The sequence below is a fragment of the Phyllostomus hastatus genome, unplaced genomic scaffold (genome assembly GCF_019186645.2).
Source record: "Phyllostomus hastatus isolate PE091 unplaced genomic scaffold, TTU_PhHast_1.1 phas_scaffold_1066, whole genome shotgun sequence".
Classification (NCBI taxonomy): Eukaryota; Metazoa; Chordata; class Mammalia; order Chiroptera; family Phyllostomidae; genus Phyllostomus; species Phyllostomus hastatus.
In genome coordinates, this window is record NW_025334004.1 from 23,799,636 (window position 1) to 23,815,264 (window position 15,629).

A 15,629-nucleotide genomic window follows, 5' to 3' on the forward strand; every position below is an offset into this window, starting at 1 on the left:
TCCCGGATTTTATTTACTTCCTACCAAATTTACCCCTGGAGACCTGTCTCAGGAAATTTATGAGCAAAAACTAAAACAAAATACAATGCTCGACTCCAAGGTAGATAAACTGGTTGTAACCAGAAAACATTTGTGCCCTGACATGCTCCCCAAGGGGCTGTGATCCGGGGTCTCCGGGCTCTCCCTTACACACAGGACGGTGCTGTGTATACGGAGCCGGCAAACCTCAGACTGGGTCGCGGAAGTATCACACGGTCTAGTCTTTTTATTTTACAGAGTAGGACAGGGAGCCACCGAGACACAGGGAACGCGCCTGAGGTCACAGAGTTGCTTCGAGGCGGTGGCTGGACCCAAGCCACACAGCATTGCAGCAGGGTCTGCACGCTGGGTGTGGCACTGATGCTGCCTGGCCACCGACATGGGTGGTCTGAGAACTGGGGATTTTTCATCCTTACTCAGGGGTTTCAGGAGGATTAAAGACCCTCTAGCATGCACATGACAGCCTTTGGTAATCTTCGTCACGCTCAGTGGGAGTCAGGCTCATGCCCCTTTTCCCCTTGCACCTTCTCACCCGAACCATAGCGCACTTTCTCCTGAAAAGCTGATGCTCAATGAAAGAGACAGCTGTGGACGTCAGAAAAGCCCCGCCCCTCCTTTCTTCACGTATTTGAGAGTCTCTAGGCTGCCTGGAGCCTACCCGACAGCTCCCCACCGTGGATGGATGGATGGCTGAAGATGGCAAGGGGGAGCCTTTGTGCCCCTAGAGACCTGAAATGAATTCTGGTTTCCAGGGATCAGGGTGGGTACCACGTGCAGAGCACAGAGTGATGCCGCAGAGCAGGATCATGGTCTTGTCCCTGCTCTACCTCTCCTCCTACATCCTTCAGCCCTAACCTAAGCCACTCAGACATGCCCTCAGCTCATGGCCTATTTCTCAAATAAGCACAAAGAACTATGCCCCCTTCTTCCCCACTCAGCCTGGCCGTGGCTCTGTGCATGACAGGTCAGCATATTTGATATCAAGATTCCGACAGCCATAAGCCCCACAAGGGAGGCTTGTTAATGGAAATCAACCTCCAACTGGTAGCTTCCTGGATGGGAGGGACTTTTCTGCTTGGAGGCCTTCCAAGTGTTCTTGCTTGATTCTTCTCAACACACACACACACCCCATGCTCCACAGGGCACCCCAATCTTACAAGCTTTCCAGCCCCTCCTATAGGTAATAGCTTCTGGGACAAATTTACATTGTGGTAGCAGTCCCTCATTTCATAGGAAAAGATATAAAAAGTACAAAATGCAGAACTGCATTTTCACTGTGCCTCTACAATTGTCCCCTGTCCCAGGACCAGGAACTTCAGTAAACACTCAAAGGCCTGTTATCCGGCCTTTGGGTGTTGGGGTGACTCGGTTTCCCCCTTGAGTCTAATCCAATCCCTGCCTAGGGAAGGTAAGTGATTCCTGGGCTTCTGAGCATGTGCGGTTATCATCCGGTGACTTGGTGTAGAGTTCGGGGGCGGGGCAGGACCCCAGGCAGGCCCTGCTAGTGACATGCCACTAAGCCAGGAAGGAGGCACCATACCTTTGCAGGTGAAACATTTGATGTGGAAATGTTTGGTCTGGACCCGCAGCACTTCGCCCTTGCACGGTTCCCCGCACTTGTGGCAGTGAATGACAGGCTTCTCGGCCGGGTGGTGAGGGTCCTGAGGGTGTGCCACTGGAAGGAAAAGGAAAGACCTACGTGAGCAGGAGGAAGTCCTATGAAAGAGGTCGTCATGCACGTGCATAAATATCCGTGTAATTCTGGTATCAAATGAGCCGTGCATGAATCCCTGAGTATGCACTGAGCCCCTGCCCCCATGCCGGAACCACGAGGATGCACACCTTAAATAAAGCTGTGGCTTTAATGGTCCTGTAGGGAAAACACAGGGCTGCTTCCCACCGCACCCAGCAGCTCTGCCTTCCTCCCAAACTTCTCTAGGTCGATGTAACCAGGTCATTCAATACATGATCTTGTTCAGTTCAATGTTTTGTAATAGGTCTTTAAATTCACACACTGTAAATTCCTTGAGGATGGGGACCATTGCTTACATTCATGTTTTTTCTGCCCATTTGTACTTTTCCATCCTTCACCCAGCTCCTCAGAACACAGAAGAATGTTCACGCGCCAAAGGACTCAGTAAATGTTTATTTACTTGGTACATGCTGGCTAGCTTCTCATCTAGCTTCTCATCTACTGCACCCGAGACAGTCCTGACATTACTTTGGCAACTTGTTTAATCTTCTACAGGCGTGTTATGAGACTCCTACTATGTGCACAGTTCCTGATACAAACATTGCAGGCAGTAGTTTAAAAAAAATCGGTAACCACGTGGCCTTCTCTGAACCTCAGTTTCCTCTCCTGCAAAACAAAGGGGGCTGGGCCAGGTGATTCCGAAGGTCTTTGCAGGCCCTGAAATCATGGATGGGGCTGCAGAGACTGGCTTCTCAGTTCCCAGAGTGGCTGGCAGACAGCACTGCTGGTGCCCTGTGGGGGAGGGGCGGGGGGCCCATACAATGTACAGCCTCCTCTCTACAAACCGCAGAGAGCCATCAGCGAGAGAACACCTGTGGCCTTGATTTAGCCACGGGTCCTCATTCACCCTGCCGTTTCTCCAGCTAGAGAAGGCAGAGGCCCCTTTTGCTACTAAGTTCCTTTTCTGATCTGAACCGTGTGCCATACCAAATGTTTTATATAAGTAGCTGCTTGAGTGTGATGTGGGACAAGAACAATGAACCTAAAATGAATCAACCTCCACAAAGAACAAAGACGATTTTTTTTTTCTCACACAGTAAAACTGAATTGGACGAGGGGGAGATGTGGGCAGATATTCCTGAAACTGAACTTGGAAAAGCACCTATAGCCAGGAGCTCGCGTCCACTGCAAGCATAATAGCTCCTTGTTCCCCTCAGGCCACGGTCATGTTCTCATTCCGCCTGGAAAGAGCTTGAACAAGACAGTCCAAATAGTCCATTATCAGCTAAATTCTCAGAAACAAGGTTCTTCTTGTGAGATTGAGAGGAGGAACAGGTGTTGTTTTGTGCTGAACACCTGATCCGAATTCTCTGCGCTGGACCCCGGGAGTGTCCGGCAAAAGTACCGACATTGCCTTACACCTGCATTTCCTTATCTGCCCGCCGGGGCCTCTCTTGGGAGCCCGTGTCTGCAACAGAAGCCAGGGTGATCTGAAGGGGTTAAGGAGAAGCATCCTTTCGAGATCTCTACACAACCACTGATTTTTAATGTCATCTGGACATTAAAAAAAAGTTTCTGCTAACAACGTGTGCTTCAAGTGCTAGTGGAGAATATGTGAGTGTCTCTTTTAAGTTAATTCCTGCGTCTGCACAATTCACAATGGCCAAGAGCTGGAAGTAACCTAAGTGCCCATCAGTAAACGAGTGGATCAAAAAACTATGGTACATTTATACAATGGAACACTACACAGCAGAGAGAAAGAAGGAGCTCCTACCCTTTGCGACAGCATGGATGGAACTGGAGAGCGTTATGCTAAGTGAGGTAAGCCAGGTGGTAAGGGGCAAATACCACATGATCTCACCTTTAACTGCAACATAATCAACAAAAGAAAAAGGCAAGCAACATATAATCGGAGACACTGAAATTAAGAACAATATAACAACAGCCAGAGGGGAGCAGGAGGGAACGATGGGGGAAGGGTTTTCAGGAACAACTATAAAGGACACTTGGACAAAACCAAGGGGGAGGGGGGAAGCAAGGGAGGGAGGTGGGTTTGGCTGGGGTGGGGGGGAGTGGTGGGGGAAAAATGTGGACAACTGTAATTGAACAACAATAAAATAATTAAAAATAAATAAATATCCCTGGCTGGTGTAGCTCAGTGGACTGAGCGCGGGCCTATGAACCAAAGGGTCGCTGTTAGATTCCCAGTCAGGGCACGTGCCTGGGTTGCAGGCCAGTTCCCAGCAGGGGGCGCTTGAGAGGCAACCATACGTTGATGTTTCTCTCCCTCTCTACTTCCCTTCCCCTTTAAAGATAAATAAATAAAATCTATTAAAAATAATAAATTAATTGATTAATAAATAAAGATCAAAGGCAAAAAAGCCCCACATAGTTACATTGTAGTTATCACCACAATAAATTTTTCTATTTTAAAAAAAAGTTAATTCCTGCTTCCTATAAGAATGGAGGAAACTACTATTTACTGAGCATCTACTAAATACCAGGCACAGTGTTAGGTGCTTACACAGAAGTCATTTCATTACGTCCTGTCTCTCCTCATCTCTCTCCCTCCCTCTCCTCTCCTACCACCCCGCTCCCTGTGAAGTGGGTAATATTATTCCCATTTGACAGATGAGAAAATAGAGCCTCAGAGAAGGTGAACAGCCTGCCCAAGTAACAGTAAGCTCAAAGATCTACGGCCAGGTCTTTCTGACTCCCAAGTTCGTGCTCCTGCCATCCTATGTGACTAAATCAGAAAATTGTTGTAAGTCGGGTGATGACTGTTATAAGTCAGGCAGTAATTTATTTAGCGGAGGTCAAGCTCAAGGGCAGTTCTAAAAGTGGCAGCTAGGGCTCGGCTTACAAAGGGAGCAGACACAGTGTGTGCAACAGTCACGCAGCTGGGCATGGCACCCACGTGTAATCCTCCAGGTGGCTCTGCCTATCCCAGCAAACAGAGCCCGTGTGCTGGCCACACAGGAAAATGCAGGCACCTCAGCCCCACCAAATGGAGCTGGAGATGTACTGTGTCAGTGAGTTCCTTGGGTGATTCTTGGGCATGCTAGACTTTAGGAACGATTTTCCTTTAGAATTCAGACAATATGGCTGAGAGCAAGCTGCAGACAAGAGTGGGGGTGAGAGAGGAATCCACGAGACCAGCCTCTCTGGAAACAATGCTGCACACAGCAGGACTCCGGATGACAAGGGAGAATGCCTTTTCGGATAAGCACTAGCACTGCCGTTTCTCTCAACACTCGAATTTTTTATAGCTAAGCAAGCGGCCCATGCTGAGTAATGATGAGGAAAGGAAAATATCGTTTCACTCCTTGGCTCTTTCCCTTGTCTGAACGAAGGTGCCAGGGCCACTGCTGGCACCGGCTGCAAAGGTCAGAACTGGGCTCGGCATCTGCGTTTTGCAAGCATTTCCCTCTGGAGACACATTTGACACTGTGAAGTCCTCCAGGCCCAGAGACGAACTTTCGCTCTCACTCCGAGATGAGCAGAGACTCTGCCGCATTCGCCCACCTCTCCGTCGTCCCGTCAACCCAGGCAGACACACGTCAGAACACCCTGCCTGAGAAGAATCGGGCTGTTCTTACCCGAGAATGACAGAGCCCAAAGGCCGACAGAGACTCAGTGTTTATTTCATCCCAATCAGATTGGTGTAGACAAAAGACTCTCTCTCCTTTTCAAAGATTAATAAAGAGGTTCAATTTACATAACAGCGTTTGGCAGTTTGGTTTCTACCAAAAGTATGTTCCTTGGCTCAATTCTACATTTTTGAAATATGCCGAGTCAGTTGCAGTATAGCGGCGACATTAATTCCACGTTCCTCTTATTTGCCAGCTGGCTCTACCGCTCATTTTTACTTAATCTCTCCATCTTTCAGAGCCCGGGTGGTCCCTGCTTATTCTACTGAGAAGGAAAATGAGGAGCAAAGAACTTATCTTCCTTACCCAGAGTCACCAGTGAGCGACTGGCCGGGCACTCGGGCCTCCCGGCGCTGGGGCAGACGCGGTTAACGCCCTCCACGGCTCCTCAGTGCACTGCTAACACAACAGTAGTAACAACGAAAAACCAGAAGCGTGGCTGGACACTTCCTGAATAACGAGGAAATAATGTGGGGAGAGCCAGCAGTGTATTTGTCTGAAAAGGTAAAGCAATTCCTCCACTGCCTCACATCCAGTTTGCAGGGACTCCGCCCACTCAGGGAAAACAGCCTCTGACAAGGCTGGGAAGTTTCACACTGTCTTTCACAGTCAAGAGAAATGGTCATATCCCACCGAACCTCCGGTGCCCAACAGGAACCAAAGTTTCATTTTGGATGCATTACTTTTGAAATGCCTATTCGATGTCTCCGGTGATGAGACTGGGGGAGTCAGACCATTAAGGAAATCCCAGAAACCTTCGGTGCCCCCAAGAGGAAGGTCACAGAGATTCAGCAGAGCCCTTCTTCCTAGTCCCGAACCAGCGTCCTCTTGCCCGAGCTACTTCCATTGCAGTGACAACCCCTGGGGCTAGACCAGCAGAAACAGAACATCTGAGAAGGCATGCTTGAAATGCATCTTCTTAGCAGGTGACTGTCACAAACCCATGACTACTCCGTGTGAATTACAACTTGCCCCAGGTTCCCTGAAATACTCAGAATCCCCCAGGTATCAAATGCCTCTTCCCAAGTGCCCTTCTCTCTCAATAGCATCATCGCTGCTTCACTCAGCCTTTGAAACCACGCCCGAGCCGTGTGCGTGATACATCTGCATCATCTCGTTTTACTCTCACGAGAGCTCCTCGGGGTGGGAAGAACAGGACCGCTAACCTCCTTTTACAAAGGGGCAACTGCAACTCAGAGGAACAGAGTGATTCAGCCCAGGTGACACAGCCAAGAAGTGCAGAATTGACAGTAAACTAACGCGGTGCTCGCCACACCCAAACAATCCCCTAATCAGTGACGCCTGGAACCTAGCTGTCACCCTGGATTCTGCCCTCTTCTTCATCTCCCACTAAACTTTGCTCTCACACTCCTTAGTCACCCCTCCTCTCACCACAGGAGTCTAGCCCTCCACTCCTTTTCCTTGGGCTGCTGCGTTTCCTACTCCCTGGCTCCTTCGTCTCCCCACCCGTCCAGTGCGGGCTGCACCCAGTGACTCCTCTCCAAAGAGGACGGTATAGAAACAAGGGAAAGCTAACTTTGTGCTGGACAGATCTGACCAACACTACCTCAGCAAGGTGGTCAAGGTCAGCTTCAACAGTGATGGTCGGTCACACTGACAGCATATACCTTTGATAGCATATAATGAACGTTGGCTCTTTGCCTCTGTGATCTTTCTTCCATAGAAATCCAGAACCCTAGTCTGATCATGAGAAAATTCCCAAAGTGAGGGACATCCTACAAAAACTGGACCAGTACTCTTCAAAATTGCCAAGGTCATCCAAAACAAGGAGGGCAGTCCTCTTGTCACAGTCAAGAGGAGCCTAAGATGACGTGATGACTAAATGTAATGTGGTATCCTGGAAGGGACCCCAGAACGAAAGAGGGACATCCGATAAAACTAAGGAAATATGAATCAAGTATGGACTCGATAATACAGGGGTGGCACAAATAACGCCCCTTTTTAATTACAAACTCTTATTACAAAATAAAAATAAGCATGTGACTCCATAACATAACAATATCACACTCAGGCACACCATGTGACACTTGAGGTGAAATGTTCAAATTAAAACTATAAATTATTACACCCACATTATTACCCTACCAACCACGCTCATGCAGGCCTTCCTTTGGCCAGACCCTGTGTATCAATATTGGGTCATACATTATAAAAAAAAAGTATTATGTTCCTGCAAGCTGTTACTAGTATGGGATTCTGGTTGTTAGGTATAATACATAGAAAACTGCACTATCTTTTCAAATATATTCTAGAAATCTAAAACTATTCCAGAAATAAACTTTGTTAAAATAAAAACAATAACGAGAATTTTCTGGTAACTCTCCCGACCCCAGCACATCAAGTCTGACGTTCTCTGCCTCGCCTTGGAGACTTCAGTAACACAGCCCCTGCTGGCTGTGCGGACACCTAAGAACCGCACTTGCTGAGTGCTCACCACTGTGCTAAGTGGTGTTACACGCAGGCTGCCCCGCCCCAAGGAAAGCGCACTCACATACTCTACTGTCACGTTCATATGCAAATCTCTCCATGGCTGGGTCTTCTGACCACTCCCCGGTCTGCGATCCTCATTTCCCCAGGTTCCTCACCCACCCCTCCCCCTGTGCAGGCGTCGCTTGGAATGGCCTCTCCTCTCCTCATCTGTCCAAATCAAACCTGACTCCAGATTCCCAGGGCCCGACCTGGCTCTGCTCCGAAGTGTTCACTGTGGCGTCTATTGATCCAGTGTCTCATTTTCCCGTAAATCCTTCAGCACTAAATACCTGCACTGTCACCCAGCACTTCATTTTCTCTTGTTTTGTGTTCACTCTGCTTTCGTTTCTCAATGCATCAGTCCTGGCCTTACAGAACTGCGAGCCCAGTGGTCAATTCCTCCAAATTCCTGGGATACTTCTGATTTCACAGATCAAATATATTACATTGTCACTCTGTACTTCTCAGTTCAATGTGTGGGTCAGAGAAAATATGGTTACCCAAAACCGCTTCTGGGGCATCGCCCACGTGAAGCTGAACTGAAGATATCTCGATGAATAACTCCATTGTATTATTATAACAGGTAGAACTTGTTGGACATTTATTATGTTCCAAGCACTGCAGTCACTAATTCACACCTGCAATCACAGACAATCCTCACAAATGCCTTATGGGGGTGCTGTCTTATTATTCCTGCACCACAGAGGAGGCCCCCAAGACCAAGCTGGACAGCTTGTTTAAGATCACACAGTTAAGAAGTCCTCTGACCCCAGAGGCCGTGATCTGGAGCCTCGTGTAGGGGATTTCTGCAGGAAGGCTGTGTCCAGCTCAGAAGGAAATCAAGCTAGTGCAATGCACCGACTGCATTCTGGTGACCCCAGCTCAGAAGTGGTGAGCACTCAGCTGCGTCACAATCCCAAAGGTAGCACCTGCCAGTAAATAAGCCGATGGGAAATACCACTTCAAATCTCAAAAGAAATTGTTCCAGGCTGCGGCAGTTTATGGGAAGAGCGATACAGCAAGGAAACGCGGCCCTCTGTGAACAGGGCCCTCCGCCCTCCCCCAGAGCGGAGGCCTGGCGTGGATGTGCAGTCCCAGAGCGGTATTCCTCTGGTGGGGCTGGTTTCCGCGTGTTCTCCCGGGAGTCTGCGCTTCAGAGTGACTGCTTCATTACCTAGACTGTTTTCTCTGCTTCTGCCCCACTGGTTCCCACTTAATTGTGCACACGTCCCGGAGTGGTATGCGCTCCGCTCCCACTGCTTCTCTCCACCTCCTCCCTCCTCTCTTTGTGCTAGAATGGCACTAGTTAGGGGCCTAGGAAACGAGAAACTCCAGAGCTTAAATAAATGCAGAGCGTGCTTAATTTGCAGTTTACCTAAAAAGTCCATTTCCTGCTGTGGCAAGTGGTAGTTCCTAGAAGCTACACACTGCTGCCCTGTCATTAGTTGTCCAACACGCTTCCTCTCTGTAATTGCTCCCACGACCTAATTTTCCTAGACCACATCGGTTTGGTAAGCGGAATTACCACTGGGCATGAAGCACAGGGCTGCCTTAATGCAAACACTCCCAGCAGGTGGGCACAGGACGGCTCTGTCGTGGCTTCCCCGCCACCTGCGGCTGTCCACTCGCATGATGTCCCTAGGCCCGCTCTACCTTTTCTGAGACAACGCGATAGGTCTTCACTATTCCTCCAAATATAAAAGACACTGTCAGCCATCGGTCAGCCGGGCTCCTGATTATAGAAATAGCCCAGGCTCAAATCCAGTTAATCTGATTCTCCCAAAGCACAGAGGTGCTAGGGTTACAATAATTCAGACTGAAATTTCCTCCTTGGTAATCACGTGATGCGTTTGCCCTGATGTGTTACACCTGCCTTCTCTATATAAAGGTTACTTTTAGAAAGGGATTTAAATTCGGCGTGGCGCCTTCTCCTCTTCCTTCTGAAAGAGTGACTCCTTAGCCACACCTGGAGGCTGGGGTGCCACTCAAGGTGTGGCCACTCTCCAACGCACTTGCTAACGAACCTCCCCTCGCCTTTCTCTGACCTCCCCTCACCTCTCTCTGACAGCACTTACTAATTGGGCTTTGGAGGACAGTCATTTGTACAAAGACCCACCTCTCCTCCAAAACTGTAATTAGAAAGGATCTCGGATTAGGAGTTAGGAGGCCAGATTCCTGGCCCCACCTCCCCTGCCACGTGCCTCCACCTGCCTGAGACGGTAGAGACGCTACGAATACAGGTTCTACTGCGCAGGGTGGATGTGGAGACAACGCCAGGTCATTTCCTCCTGGGGGCCCTGACAGCACCAGCCCGGCACACAGATGCCCGTGTCAGCTGAAGGTCAGCAGAGACTGTCACTAACCTGTATGAGCAGGAATTTCTGAAGGATAACAAAATCCCTTCGGAAATTTGATACAGCTTTGTAAGGTCACCCAGGGATCTCAAATTGTCCCTGCACAGCAATTTCCTTTAGAAATGGGTCGAGTCAGAGGACTGGGCAGTGGCTTCAGTCTGGACCGTGCTGGCAGAGCGCCACACCTTTAGGGACTGCTCAGGGGTCACCTCCGTCCTGGCTCCAGGAGTTGGAGGGACCGTGGTTCCAGGGGAGCCATTTATGCACATACAAGTTAAGAGACAGGGTCACAGTCTGTTAGGGCCCCGTGAAGGGGGTTAGCCCAGGCACGGTGCCACCATTGCCTGCTACTCCTAACTCCTCACTAACACAGGAACTCCTCCCATGAAGGTATGTATTTGTTTTCACCAACATTTCTCTACCCTGACAAATGTCCTCATTATCATTTCATCTCTGCTCCTCTGTTGGGAAAGAGCCCATAAAAAGACAAATAAAAAAAACCCTGAAAGGCACCGTCAGACGCAGCTCCCAGCTCCCGTGGGAGTTCTCACAAACACAGCTCACCCAGAGCTGCGTCAACACCAGTACCAGCACCAGGGATTTGCCGGAAACGCAGAAGCAGGCACTGCCTGTGCGTGCTCCCTCACCAAGCAGGGTGGGAGGGAGGGTTTAGGGGACAGTCAGGAGGAGGGCACGGAGTCTGTGCCTTCAAGCCCTGTGGGTCTTTGACTCCTTTGTTCAATCTCTTTGCCACGCAGCATTCAGAATGACCTTTTCAGGACATAACCCAAGCAGATCATGTCACAAGTGCAGCCCTCCAGGCGGCTCTCATCTCACTCTCCAAGGTGTCCTACTGTGGCCACAGAGCTCGCCCGCCTCCGCAGGCTCTTCTCCCGCCCTCTGCACGTGGCTCCCGAGCTCCGGCTCTGCGGCTTCAGGGTCTGCGCACGTGCCCTTCTCCCAGAAGGCTGTCTCCCAGCTCTTTGCAAGGCTGGGTCCCTCTCCTTCCGGTCTCTCCCTGAACTGCCATACTCAAGGCAGTCTTCCTGCCTCCCCACCTTCATCTCTGTCCACTCTCTTTAATCCTTGTATCACCAGCTCAGCATCCTAGGTTCTCCGCCACAGGGTCATTGCATTAGCGTCCCAGGGTCTGGCACAGCCTCTGGCACAAGGTCTGTGCTCCATAAACGTGTGTTCAGTATGTTCATTTATTTGCTACCTTGGTTTTCTGTCCCTCTTCCACGGCAGCAGCCTTTGGGTGATATTGAAAGTTGGTGGAATACCTTGGGTTCACCAACAGTAGCTGCAAATAGGTAATTTTGATGATGGCAATAAACTCAACTAATGACAGAAGATAAAGCAATTGCTTACATTTCTGACCCAGAAAGAAAAAGAAGAACAAAAGCTGAAGGGATGAGCTTACAGATGGGTGCATCTCACGTCAACCCTGGCTAAACTTCTCCGAATGAGAACCATACAGCGAAATACAATTTCCAGCTGTGGGAGGAGTTGGGGTGGCACCAGAGCCTTGGAAAAGGCTCCCCAGAGTGTGTGGTGTCCCCAGAGTGTGACATGATGATGCACTGCCGCGGAGTGGGTGGACAGGTCCCTCCGGTCAGAATCCCAAGCACACCTGACTTCCACTCTCAGACACTTTAAAACAACCGTTCTTAAAAGGGCCACGCGCTCCTCCACCAAATCATTATTAGACCTCTCATTCCATTCCACAGCATAAAGATCAACTCGAGTCATCAGCTCACTTGCCAAGGGGATGTGGGCACCCAGAACCCAGCAGGCAGCCTTCCTTGGGTTCTATCACCGGAGAGCAGGAATTACCGGCCACAGAAGCCACTCCTGTGGTCCAGAAGTAGCGTGGCATGCCAAAGCTTTACAAAGTCTTGCTTGCTTGAGGTAAGCTGCAAAGAGACTGCCCAGCAGAAACGGTGGCCTTCCCTGGTTCCTCAGCTCACCTATCCCAGCCCTATTTCATTGCCTGGGTCCCGAAGCTGATCTGATCACTCCACGTCAATGAACACGCTGCCCTGGTTTTACTCAGCCAAGAGGAGTAATAATAGTAGCAGCAAGAACAAACAATTACTGAGTGCTTGCTATGTGCCAGGTATTGTTTTAAATGCTTCACATGTATTGATTGATTTAGTTTTCACAACAGTCCTATGAAATTGGTACTGTTAATGTCCTTAGTTTCTGGTGAGGACATTGAGACACAGGGAGGTTAAGTAATTTGGCCAAGGTCACATAATTAGCAGGCAGTAGAGCTGGGATTTGAACCCAGGCAGTTCGGTTACAGAGCTCCCACTCATAAATGCAAGTTGTTTTTCAGGCAAAAGTATAAACTCCTGAAGGCTTAAGGGCTAATTTTACAAAGCCACCAAGGCAAATGGGTTAACAACTGTGCCACAAGCAACAAATGAGAAAGAGATGGAAAATTCCAGGCTTCACAAGTTCAGGCTCTGAATTTGTCTCTGCTGAAAATCCTCGCTACAGGCTGTTTGACACCGCCTCTCCATCAGTCACAACTTTAACGCTTCTCACCGCCTATATCGGAGCCTCACTGTCTCTGCAAAGAATTGTCAGCTGTTCCCTTGGCTTGGGCTCTGCGCCTACCCACCCTACTACTTTAATAAACTCTCCCGACCAACTGACCTTCAGTTAACATTTATTGAGCACCTGCTGTATGGCAGGAGCCATCCTGGAAGGTTTTACACATATTATCTCGTTGAAACTAATCCCGACAATAAAGATATGAAGAGCGTATGGTTTTTCTCCCATGTGTCTTTATTTTTACCAAAGTTTGAGAAACTAATAAAAAATTTACCTTTAGATAAATTATTAATCTTGACAGTTTCTCTGATGTGTTTAAAAAAACAGAAGTATTTTATTTACTTCTTGAAGTTTGAAGGATTTTTCTAAATGCTTTATACCATATTTTGCCACTTACAATGTACACTTTTTTGCCCAAGTTTTTGAGGGAAAAACAAGGATGAGCATTATACATGGGTAGTACTAATTCTGTATCTATATAAGTGGGGTTTTTTTGGATTTTAGTTATTTATATTTAGAGAGAGGGGAAGGGAAGAAGAAAGAGGGAGAGAAACATTGATGTACGATTGCCTCTCATGTGCCCCCTACTGGGGACTTGGCCCACAACCCAGGCATGTACCCTAGACTGGGAATCGAACCTGAAACTCTTTGGTTAGCAGGCCAACACTCAATCCACTAGCCACACCAGCCAGGGCTATATAAATGTTTTTAATTATTTTATTTATACTATGCCTTAAAAGTATAACTCTAGAAAGCTATGACAATATCTATATACAAAATAATACCCTGGAATATTATAATTAGTTTTGTTTCAAAATATAAATAAATACAAATTGAATTAAAAAGTTAAAACAGCCCTGGCTGGAGTAGCTCAGTGGATTGAGTGCAGGCTGCGAACCAAAAAGTCACAGGTTTGATTCCCAAGTCAGGACACATGCCTGGGTTGCGGGCCAGGTCCACAGTGCGGGCCATGCTGAGAGGCAACCACACATTGATGTTTCTCTCTCTCTCTTCCTCCCTTCCTTCCCCTCTCTAAAAATAAATAAATAAAATCTTTAAAAAAGTTAAAACAAAAGTTTTTTTCCTGAAAGTTTGGGTCAAAAACGTGGGTGCACAGTATACATAGGAATGCATTATACCCGGCCAAATACAGTATTTTCACTGAATACAGCAGTCTGGCTTGACAGTTTGAGTGTCCCAAAGACGCTCTTCCATTGTTTTCTGGCCACCATTGCTTCTGAGGATAAGTCATTTGTATTCTTGTTCCCTTGCATGTAACGCCTTTTTTCTCTCGTAAGATTTTCCCCTTACTTTTATTTTTTAAATAATTTGATGATGATGTGCCTACGTGTGGTTTTCTTTGCAGTAAGATTCTTAAATCTATATATTAAAGTCTTTTGAGTCATATATTTTTCTACTCCAATTAACCATGTTAAACTTTTTTGCTATTGTCCCACAGATATTGAGGCTCTGTTCATTTTTTAAATTTTTATTTTTTCTGTTCTTCAAACTGAATAATTTCTGCTGATCTGTCTTCAAGTTCACTGATGATTTCTCGAGCCTTCTGTTAAACTGCCAGTAATTTTTTTCATCTCAGACATTTCATTTCATACATCACTTCTATAATTTCCTGATGGTTCTTTTTTCATAATTTCAGTTCTGTAACTTCACATGATTCTATTTCTTGGCTGAGATTTCTTATTTGTTAGCTCATTCTGGTCATGTTTCCTTCCCATTTCTGAACACAGCTATACTAGTCATTTTAAAATCCATATCTGATCATTCCAACATCTGGCTTATGCAAGCATCAACCTTTAAGAATTGCCTTTTCTCTTTAGTAAGGTTTGCATTTTCCTGGTTTTTTTATTTTCATGTGTCTCATAATTTGGAATTATATTTTGTGAGTGATATATTGTAAATATATATACTGTATATTTAATATAGTGTAACAGCTCTGGATTCTCTTAAAAAGTTTTAAATAGGCTTATATACATAAAAAGCTAATATGCTTATGATGCATGATGCCAATTGCCTGCCCCTCATTCCCTATCCCAACAGGCAGGTGTGTTCAACTTTCAGTGCTTTTTCCAGTCTTCTAGCTATGTTTCTTAACACTGCATGCAACTCAGCCATTACCTTTGAACACTGCCCTTACTAATACGGCTACACTGTACTCTGTGGTTACTGCGCTCAGTGTTGGCACTGTGTGGATGTTGTTACTGTTCTGCTAGACTGTAGTCCATCCTGAGGATACAGTCCCTCTCGTATGCAATGTTTTTTTTCCCCTCCTCCTAGATGAAATCATTTCCTTTTTTCCCACTTGCCTAGTTTCTGAGGGACAATCTATGTTTTTTTCATGTAGATCTATCAATAATTTTTTTCAATGCTTAAACTTATTAGATAACTTATCAAACCTCCCCACCTGGAGAGAAAAGTGGGTATTCTCAGTTCTGTTTTCACCGAGGAAGAGAACTGAATCTCCCACTGGGTAAGAGCTTGGCTCTCTGTCCTCTGGGAAGGGGCAGAGAGGTGGTTCCTCTGGTACCAACCCCAGCTCCCCGGCAGCTCATGCTTCTGGGCAAGGGTGCGCAGGCCACGGCTGCACAACCCCGAGGTGCTGCTCCCCTGCACACGGTGCCTGGGAGGGGACCGCCCCCAGGCCCTGTAAAAAGAGGGCTTCCCATCTTGTCTGCAAACACTGCCCCTGGTCGTCTTGTACTATACTGGTCCCCCATCCCCAAAGGCACTGTATCGGCTACTCTCTGCCCCAACAAGCTGCCGCTCACTGTCTGGCCTTGTTGCTTCACTCATGTTTAGGAGCTGGCTTCCTTGCCTACTTAC

At 47.6% G+C, this 15,629-nt stretch overlaps 1 protein-coding gene across 20 annotated transcripts in view; it reads right to left on the reverse strand.

Annotated features, from left to right (window-relative positions):
• Positions 1–15,629, reverse strand: part of ABLIM1 (actin binding LIM protein 1) — a 265,106-nt gene that overhangs the window by 130,735 nt on the left and 118,742 nt on the right. For all 20 annotated transcript variants that reach the window (XM_045854027.1, XM_045854036.1, XM_045854024.1 and 17 more), the window contains exon 2: positions 1,580–1,714. In XM_045854027.1, coding sequence (XP_045709983.1) covers positions 1,580–1,714 — 135 coding nt within the window. The remainder of the gene's footprint in view (positions 1–1,579; positions 1,715–15,629) is intronic.